A 10396-nucleotide genomic window follows, 5' to 3' on the forward strand; every position below is an offset into this window, starting at 1 on the left:
GATTTTGTTGACAACATTAGTGAAGTCGTGACAAAGAAGCAATAAGCTGGTTAGCAATGGTCTTATTTATTTTCATGGCCGCAGGCAGTCCATTACAAACAATGAGGTAAACGTTAGTTTTCATTCCATTTACTTCATATGTCAAAAAGTCTCGGTTATCTTTTGATAGCTAAGGTCAGGCCATCTCCAATAGTAAGCATACACAGATCAATCCGTTCATCTTTGTGCAATTTTTTGTTTAGTCTGTCAATTGTTATGGAGGAGAGATCATCCGGAGCAGGGTTGATGACACTCCCACCCCAGAGCACCTGACAAACAGAGACAAAGGTGAGTGTATACAGTATTTACTTTATTACTGCAATGATACAAACCTCTAAGTAAAAATACTAAAACCAGGCTGGGAGACCAGCTAAAACCAGCCTAGTGTTGCTGGCTGGATGGTTTTAGCTGGTCTCCCGGCCTGGTTTCTCTGCACACATTATAAAACCCAAAGATCTATTTATTTGTAGTCTTGTGTAAGTCTTTTCTATCTTGTTGTAATAATATTCAGTATAAATAATAAAATGCCAGTATATTTTTACTGCTCTAGAGCAAATATTAAACATTCAATTAAAGGATTTTTACATCTTCAGTTATTTCTTGTTTTATTTCTTGCAATATTCGTGTATTTAGATGTGTGGAGAATATTTAGTGTCAAAGCAATGAATTTTGCACACTTCATACTTACATTATCAATAGCTATTATGCCTCCTTTTCGAACAAGCTGAAGAGACTTTTCATAGTATGTTTCATAATTCTCTTTATCAGCATCAATGAACACAAAGTCATATGTTCCATTTTCAGCAGCAGTTAAGAGTTCATCTATAAAGGCAATGTTTTTAGGTTTTACTTAAACCCCACTTCCAAAAACAAACAAAAAAAAAACCAACAGTAATATATTGACATTGTATTTCATCATTACCCAATGTTTGTTCTGCAGGTTTAATGCGAATATCCATTTTATCTTCCACTCCAGCCTAAAACAGAGTTTGAACTTATTGCTTTTTGTTATAATGTTGCATTGTATATCCCTTGTGTTTAATAAGGTGATATTCCTGTTGCTAAGAAAATGGAAGAGACAGCACTGCGCTTGTTTGGCTTTGCTAATTGTGTAGATATCAGCACCCAAATGGGCATTCCCATTCATCTCAGTCAGCGCATGTTAGAGTCTGATGGACATTTCTGCATCTCCCCCTTTCATCACTCCTGGTCAATTCGGCTTTAAACTGATGACTGGATACTCAGTGGCAAGCAGAAATCAATATTGAAAATGAGTTGGGTGTAGGTGTTAGAGGTGTGTGCAATATTGACGAAAAATGCGATAGCGTGCTGACTAATTTTATATTCAATATGCGGTAGTATTTCTGTTTTTCTACAGTCAATTTGAATTGCATTAAAATATATTCAAATTAATTATATAACTAACATATGTTTCATATTTCCTTTAAAAGAAAGCATCACAACAGCTTCTGAAAGTAAAAAACAAATATATATAACGTAAATATCACCGTACATGCACGCTTTTCCCAACTAACATCCGCGTGTCAGATAATATATTATCCCCATTTACCTAAAACTTTGACCATACGTTACTTTTTGATGTATTAAAATTACATTTCTTATTTAATTGCGATATGCACATTTGCAATACTTTAGTAATTTGATATATTGTGTATTTAAAGTTTACAGGTACCTCATAGTTATCTGACAGGCGCTGATGGATCTAAAAACAAACTAATGTATTTAAATTCAGCAGCCTCTTCTTTTAAATTTTATTGGATAATTTTACAAACTTGATGAAATATGTTTTGTCAGGCAATAGGCATACCTCTGTAAAAAAGGCCTTGGCTGTTTTCACATATTCCTCATTAATTTCACAAGCCACCACAAGTCCGCTCTCAGGTACTACTAGAGCCAGATTTAAGGCGTTGTATCCTGTGTACATGCCTGTTGATGAACCCAAACATTGTTTTATAGGTGATTAGTAATTAGGAAATACATAATAATACATAATTATGTGCATAGCTTCCATTCACCTATTTCAATTGTTTTATTGGCCTGGATCAGTTTAGCTAGATTTCCCATAAACTGAGCTTGCTCAGGTGCCACCATCATCATATACTTGGGGTCCTCCTCTATAGTTTTCTTAAAACAGAAATATACAGATGAAAATGAGAATATGCTGGCCTCTAGTGTTAGCACGTGAAATTACACATATATATAGCCTACTATAAAAACCTATTGTGAATGGCTTATTTTTGTTATATATGATTTAATTTATTGAATAGTATGAGAGGCACAAGTCTTTCTGTACATACCAGTCGTAGTTTGGTTAGGACTGGATGCTCTCTCAGAGAGTTATTTACCACATATTGTAGCAGAGGATTATCTCCTTTGTGACTTTTGCTGATAAGGGCAGATCTGCATATTGCTACACAAAGTCAATTGACATTATATACAGTAATATCCACTGAAGAATTTTAATCAGTTTTATTATGTATCATTTGTTATGTTTAAATTATAAATTTATCCAATACTTTTATCCAAAGCAATTGTAAAAAATGAGGAATATGACATTTTAAAAGTCCATGCTTAAACATAGTTTTTGTAATTCAGTTTGTATAAACTTATATTTGTATTTTAAATGTAAAATTATTGTTATTATAAAAGATCATAATAGTAACACAAATAAACCTACCTGTTAATGCCAATAGGAGGCCGAAAGTACAAAGCATCTTCATTTCTGGAGCCAATCGTGACTGACAGAAAAAACAGAAACAAATGAGATTATGATGTGTGCATGTAAGACTTTATACTAGCTGAGAGGGAAAGTCCATGTTTTGTTTGTTTGGTCTCCTAAGATAAAAAAGTTTGCAGTTTGCAAGCTATTGATTTTTGCAAAGTTTACTACAAAGTATTTAAATTCAGGTTGATACCCGAATGCAATTCTGCATTGTAGGTCATGATATAGAATGGAAAATAAGTTATTTTCCATTCTATATCATGACCTACAATGCAGAATAATTTAAAATTCATTTAAATTAGCTTCTTGAAAGAACACACAGTTCTTGCAAACTATATGTTATTTTAAATAACATATAGTTTGCAAGAACTGTGTGTTCTTTCAAGAAGCTAATTTAAATGAATTTTAATAGCATTTTTAATACAATAATCTGAGTAGGAGTAGTTCAATTAGATTACATTCAAATGTATTTCTATAGCGCTTTTTTATCCTTTTCAATGGTACTTATGCAGCTTAATAGTAAATACAGAGGAGGTTTATGAAAAGATTTAATATTTGGTATTATAATGATTGATTTCACGGCTGGTACTGCTACCTGTACAATTACACTAGCAGTACTAGCCGTGGAATCAATCGGGCTGTAATAATCATAGTGCTGTTAAACAAGATTGTTTATTAAATGTTTTCATACGCTCTATATATTAGCAGTACTAACTAGTTTTTAGTTTTACAATTACATTTTTCGAAAGAAAGGTGCACTTATCTTTAAAAATATATGTTTAAAGAGTTTCATAAAGGGATAGTTCACCCAAAAATGAAAATACTGATGTCATACGCCGGTCTGCATAGCTCAACACAACGTCAAACACGCGCACCTAATGCTCCAAATGCCACCACAACCACTAAAAATAAATAAATTAATAAACCCACATGATCATCGTTTTCGTGATCAATCATCGATGCCACATTCGAGTACTCGAGCAATCGAGTACTCGTGCCCATCCCTATTCACTTCCATAGTATTTGTTTTTCCTACTATGGAAATAAATGGGGCTCAAGTTTGGTTACAAACATTTCTTTTAATATCTTCCTTCGTGTTCACAGGTTTGTAACAACATGAGAGTGAGAAAATGATAACAGAATTTTCATTTTTGGGTGAAGTATCCCTTTAAATGGGTAATCCCAGAATCCCTTGCTTTATTTTTTAAGCAATCTAACCTTGACCTACAATACTGTGTCAATATAGTGTCAATACATGTGTGCACATTACCTAAATCAATTTGCCCAAGGCTGTGAAGTTATTGAGTAAAAAGGTGAGTAGTATAGACTAGTTTTGTTTTTAGTGCTATTATATTAAAATGTCTACTAAAGTGTTAACCTTGTTTTAACCTTATAAAACTTTAAAAATGAGTTTTAATTATCAGCTTAGTAGTAACTCACATCAACATACCAGTAAAACATTGCCTCCCACATGCAGTAAATCAAATAAAGTGTAACTGTGTCATATGGTAAAGTTGTTTACTTCATCTCATTACTGGCATTTCAAACGGCATGTTTGTGCGCTTGTTTCACAATGAGACAACCGGCGCACAATGCTTAGAAAATATTGCCACTATCAGAGAGTCTCAAAGGAGAAGCGCACTTCCTCTGTCGATTGGTTAATTAGGTATTCACGGATGCAAACAAATCTCCCTGCCCACACATAAGTCATCAACAGTGAAATATGGGGCATGACTACCGCTGTCTTTGAATTTGCTAATGCTACCCATAATGACAAGAAGAGGTGCCTGTAAAGAAAGTGTGTTCGAGTTGGCTCGGTGAAAATAAAATGCCTGTTTTCCCCACTGCTCTGGGAATTTTACGTGACGTTAATTGTTTCTGCTACTTGTGCCAAGTACCCACTGTTCTTCGACACGTGCTACAGACAGGGCCTGGTCCCTCGACTGCTTTCTCTGTCTGTTTAAGGACTGAAAGGATGCCTCTTGCCATCTGTGAAAAGTGCCTGCTTTCCTCTTTCCGGCACTGATTGTATTTGCTCTTCCTTTGGCTGTCAGTTCATCACCTTGATATATGCTCACAAATCCTCTCGGAAGAGTTGGATGAAGAATAAAAGTAAAAATTCACCTACTACCAAAACAAAACAAGAAAGGAAAATGCGCACAATACTGTTGAAACAAAATAATACAGCAGGTTGCCTGCTTGTTTTCTCCAAATGTGAGTGAGATAAAATGGTATTTCGTATTTTTCATACAGAGGAGCTTTCTTCTGGTTTGCATTTAGAATAGATAAAAGTCAATAATTCACATACTTTTTCTAAAATCACTGCATATAAGCATCTGCACATTTTAAAGCATCTTATAGAGTCACACACTATACGGATCTGAAGAGCTCTGGGAATAAAGTTTATGTTTTTTAACCAGTACTATAAAGCTGAAATAAAATGAATGTTATATAAACTTTACTTAAATCTATGTATTATAGATGTTGAAGCAGAGTATGCTGTACTTGCTGTCTTGCAGCAAGTGGCAGTGTTGTCCACATAATATCACATGTAGACTGCAGTTTAGTGTACTTGAAAACTGAAAACACATTGTGAAAGATCACCGTAATATAGTGATCACTAACCAACAGTTTTGCCTTACCAGCTGCACATGGAAACATCAAATTTAAATTAGGAAAATTGTTAAGATTTTAAACTTGAAACAATTATTTGAAACACTCTAAAACAAAGTTAAAATACTTAATTATTAAATTGTTATAATTTTAAAATTAAAATGATCATCGGAGCCGATGGTGTAGTGGGCAGCGCTCCGACATGTGGTGCTTTCGCACTTTTGGCGACCTGAGTTCGATTCCCAGAATACCCTTCTGTCCTTCCTGTACTTTCCTGTCCTCTCCTAAAAAACTCACTGTTAATAAAGACAGAAATTGGGCAAAAAGTGGTTTAACTTAAAAAAAGATCCATATTCACAGCAGAGATATTCATTTAACATTTACATTAAATCGTAATATTTTTCCTCTTGTGTTTATTTTTGTGTTTTATCTAATAAAATATAATTAGTAATGTTTTCAGTTGCTAAACGTTGTCTATGGAGGAACACAGTATAAACAAATTAATCTGAGGACAGCCAAATAAATACCATTCGAAATGTGGGAGCGGGAGGCTTTGTGAAGCCTAATGCATCTCGGAGATAAGCTGGCAACGTGATTTTGTTTCTGCCTTTATATCTCTGCCTCATTGTAACAATGTACCTGGTCTGCATAAAATTACACTTGAGTGGCAGGTGCACTTGTTTGACTTTCAAATCACTTAGGCATCTTTTTTTATTAACCTTGCATGTAAATAAATACAGATTCCGAGTCGCACATGGAAATGACAGTCCTCAAAACATCAAACGAACTGCTCGAGGGCAATCGCACCATCGCAAGCCCTCTAATGTTAAAGGCACTGACACCTGAAACAAGGTGCAAAAAAGACAAATGTCATTTTTTCAGAAACAATTAGCGAGAGAGCCTTCGGATTTGAGGACGGCTCGTCTTTTAGGCTGTCGGCTGCTCTGAATGGCAGTGCAAGGCTGCTGTGCAGCTCTGGCTTATGTCACTTTATATGACATATCCTGTCTGTATAAGTCAGGCCTCTATAAGTGCTGCACACACACACACACACACAAATATATACTGTATGCACTTACAAGGCTAGAAAATCTCATATTAAAGGGACACTCCACTTTTTTTGAAAATATGCTCATTTTCCAGCTCCCCTAGAGTTAAACATTTGATTTTTACTGTTTTGCAATCCATTCAGCTGATCTCCGGGTTTGGCGCTAGCACTTTTAGCATAGCTTAGCATAATCCACTGAATCTGATTAGACCATTAGCATCGTGCTAAAAAATAACCAGAGTTTCAATATTTTTCCTTTTTAAAACTTGACTCTTCTGTAGTAACATCGTGTACTAAGACAGACGAAAAATGTAAATCTGGAACTATACTCTCATTCTGGCGTAATAATCAAGGACTTTGCTGCTTTAAGGGCGATTTATAGTCGTGCGTAGGTGTAGGTTATCCGTAGCCTGTGCGTATCTCTGCGTAGCCTGACGCGCACCTCACAAAATTTCTAACAGCGAGTCGGCTCTACGCGGACCGCAAGCACTGTGATTGGTCCACCAGAACCCCTCCCGTCAGGTAAAAAAAACTGCGTCATAGGTATTTCCATTTGAGACGGTGAAAACAAAGATGAGCCAAGTTGAGGAGTGATTTAACTCAAACTGCAACATAAGTCGCTGTTTATTTACTTCCATTATTGCTGGTCTTCTCAAATTATACACAACAAGTTGCTATTTCTTCTTCGTTTGTGGGTTAACTTGCTTAGCTTCTTCTTCTGTGACGACTTCTGCTGCTACTGTGGTTACAGGCGTGATTACTGCCAACCAGCGGTTTCGCGTGTGTTTGCACGTCGACGCGGACGGCGACGCAAAAGTATAAATGAAAACCGACGCGGAACCTACGCCATCGCGGCTACGCCGTAGGACCTACGCACGACTATAAATCGCCCTTTAACATGGCTGCAGCAGGCGTAGTGATATTATGCAGTGCCGAAAATAGTCCCTTTGGTTACTTTCAATAGCAGGTGACTATTTTCGGACAGTGCGTAATATCACTACGCCTGCTGCAGCCATGTTACATGATCTTTGATTATTTTTTAGCGCAATGCTAATATTCTAATCAGATTCAATGGATGGTGCTAAGCTATGCTAAAAGTGCTGAATGGATTTAATATTTAACTCTAGGGGAGCTTGAAAATGTGTATATTTTCAAAAAAAGGGGAGTGTCCCTTTAATATTAAACAATGATGAGATCTCTGTTGCTTTTAAAACAATGTTTCTTGCACATAAGGAATTTAAGTGAGGACTATAGTATGGTCACTTAGATTCTACATATATTACAATAAATAATATTTTTGTATTCATTCAAAATGTATAAAATAATCTAAATAGTGAATGTATAGAAATAGTCAAATAACTACTTTGTAACCTTTTTTTTTACCAAATAATTTCCTTCTACAGTACCTATTGCCAATTGTTTAATAGCTTTATATGTGGCTATATGGCATTTGCGTTCATCTTTGTGGGTAATATCATGTTTGCTGAATAGGTCCACACATCCAGGTCATTCAAGATAAATAGTTCAAAGAAAACATTTCACACCCATTTATCTGTTAAAAGACTGCATGGCTTTTCCTCACAGAGAGCAGTGAACATATGTGATGGGAAGCCTCAATTCTTTTATCTCCATACTGCTGACACCAGGGCTATTTACACCACCCAGTGTGTCGAAAATGGATGTCCTTTTGTACAAAGTCACTTCATTTTCCCTGGCCATTATTCTTGCCTCTGCCTGTGAATGTCCTATAATTGCCATAGTTGAAGTGCTAATGATAATGTTATAACTCGGATCAATTTGCTGTGGCAATTGGACCTTTTTAATTGAGTCGATTATCAAGCCCGTGTGTGTTGAAGCTTACAGCAGGAGTGCCAAAGAGAGCTTTCCGCAGGTCGACCGTATACATGTGTGTAATGTAAGCTAAAAGCACCCCGGGCCAAAGATAAGAGTTCGGGGTAAAGAGGGGCAGATCACAGAACATCCACTGTAATATTCCCAGACACTCGCCACATCTGAAGTTAATCCAATCATGAAGGGATGCCATACTTTCATCAGCCCCAGACATGCTAGCGTAAGGTCAAGAGCAACTTGTATTAGCACAAGGATGTCAGAGAGAAATGGTGTAGATAATTGACTTTAAGTTCCTTTTGGTGGAAACCCTGACAGCGAGTCGTCTTTATGTAAAACAAAACCGTATGCCAGTCGTGTGTTTAACAACAGCCTCGAAAAAGACGTCAAACTCATGGGAGTGATGTCTGCTCCTATTTTTCGCCTGTTATCCATCTGGAGCAAGGGACAGCCTTGTTGAATTGCCTTAAATGGAGCAGGAATGCCAACATGTCTCTGTGGTGAAGTATGATCATGCAGCACACTCGGTGGAAACATGACTGCAGGTCTTTGTCATGTCACCATGTGCTTGTGCATGAAGCTCCTGCTTCAGAGCGACCGCCTGCTGATTTGATCGACTTGATTACCAGCTAGAAATGGCTGGAGGAAGTTCTCTGATTTTGGATTTTTTATCTGTCTATGACGATATTTATCATGTAACGTTGCGTGCTTTTGTTAAAGCGGGGTGTTTTTAGATGGTAAAACACTTTTTTAACCTCAACTTTCAATTCCTTCTTGTACACTTGTACATAATGTTTGGTGTGACAACCGAATGCCTAACAGAAAGATTGACATTGTTTACAGCAATCCATGTAAGTGGCGAATTTGATCTTCACATATATCACCAATAGATTAATACCTACTGCACAATGTAGCCTTTCAGATGGTGGCAATGTGCAGAAGTGGCCTTACATTCACTCTAAAAATTCTGGGTTGTTTAAACCCAGCATTAGATCAAAAAGGGACAAACCTAGTCGTTGGGTTAAATTAACCCTGAAAATAGTTATATTTGACACAACAATGGGTTGAAACAACCCAGCATATGTTTAATTACAACCCAAATTTTGCTGCACTTCGCTCGCGCTTTGGTCAACACAACAACAAACCGCCCTCGCGCAAGCCATTGAAATGAATTGGTTTTATAGCGCAGGGCACATCGCGTCTTATGTGAAAGCCGCATATACATTCGATTTGTTTGCCTGTTTATGATTTAAAGCATTTATTCATTCACATTTACGTGTGTTCATTTAGCAGATGCTTTGTGACTTACAAATGAAAGTACATTTAACATTTTGTCTAAGCATGTTTTATAATAAACATAAAAAAATTAACTGTCCAAATCAAACGCAGTTGGAAAAGTATGTACAGCTTTTTCCAGTTTACAATAATAAAGTTTGTATATCCAAAAGTCTTAGCCACCATCACCAGCTTTGTTGTTTTAGCAAAGTTTAAAAGTCCATCCATATTTATTTTTCACTCTTTTATTAAGATACAAACAGAAAATACAGGAAATATGTACACAAAATTAAAACAAAAAAATTTTCAGAACTAAATGTCTTTTTCAGGCATCGTTCAGTATTTAGTGTGACCTCTCTTGGCACGAAACACATCTTGAGCTTATTTAAGGAGACTAAAGTCGATTAGAATTAGAAATTAGGATTTAATTTCATTTAGGTTTAAGAGATCCTGCAGCTGCCTGCTATTGCTCAAGTGGAAGGGGAGTTTACCCTGAACACTTGACACTTCAGCTTATACTTTTATACTGTTTTTAATACTATATACACATTTCCTGTATTTTCGGGTTGTATTCTAATAAAAAGACTGTGAAATAAATATATATGATCACTATAGAATTGCAAACACATGGTAGCATTGTGGCGTAATACTTTTGCACAATACTGTATAGTTTTTTTTGTTGTTGCAAAAATTTGGCTATATAATTCAGCTTTTATTTGTACTATTTTGAAATTATTCCTTTATCCCTTATTCATATGAAAATGTAATCCATAAAAAAATGGAAACTATGGGAAAATGTGTGCCCAAATGTAACAATTTACGAGTGGATT

General features: G+C 36.0%; 1 protein-coding gene across 1 annotated transcript; it reads right to left on the reverse strand.

Moving 5' to 3' along the window:
- Positions 1–47: 47 nt before the first annotated feature.
- Positions 48–2870, reverse strand: comtd1 (catechol-O-methyltransferase domain containing 1). Its single transcript, XM_065297184.2, has 7 exons — positions 2738–2870; positions 2358–2470; positions 2076–2184; positions 1868–1986; positions 962–1016; positions 728–861; positions 48–308 (listed from the first exon to the last, which is right to left on the reverse strand). The coding sequence occupies exons 1-7, from the start codon at positions 2778–2780 to the stop codon at positions 156–158; spliced, it is 726 nt and encodes a 241-aa protein (XP_065153256.1). The 5' UTR covers positions 2781–2870; the 3' UTR covers positions 48–155.
- Positions 2871–10396: the final 7526 nt, after the last annotated feature.

Source organism: Paramisgurnus dabryanus, chromosome 20 (assembly GCF_030506205.2).
Source record: "Paramisgurnus dabryanus chromosome 20, PD_genome_1.1, whole genome shotgun sequence".
Taxonomy (NCBI): domain Eukaryota; kingdom Metazoa; phylum Chordata; class Actinopteri; order Cypriniformes; family Cobitidae; genus Paramisgurnus; species Paramisgurnus dabryanus.

Bases quoted from the DNA above. Each gene is read 5' to 3' on its own strand.
- comtd1 (XM_065297184.2), bottom strand. From the start codon at position 2,780: ATGAAGATGCTTTGTACTTTCGGCCTCCTATTGGCATTAACAG. The intron at 862-961 runs GTAATGATGAAA...TTGCCTTTATAG, and splicing joins ACCTGCAGAACAAACATTGG to ATGAACTCTTAACTGCTGCT. The intron at 309-727 runs GTAAGTATGAAG...TCTGTTTGTCAG, and splicing joins GCATAATAGCTATTGATAAT to GTGCTCTGGGGTGGGAGTGT.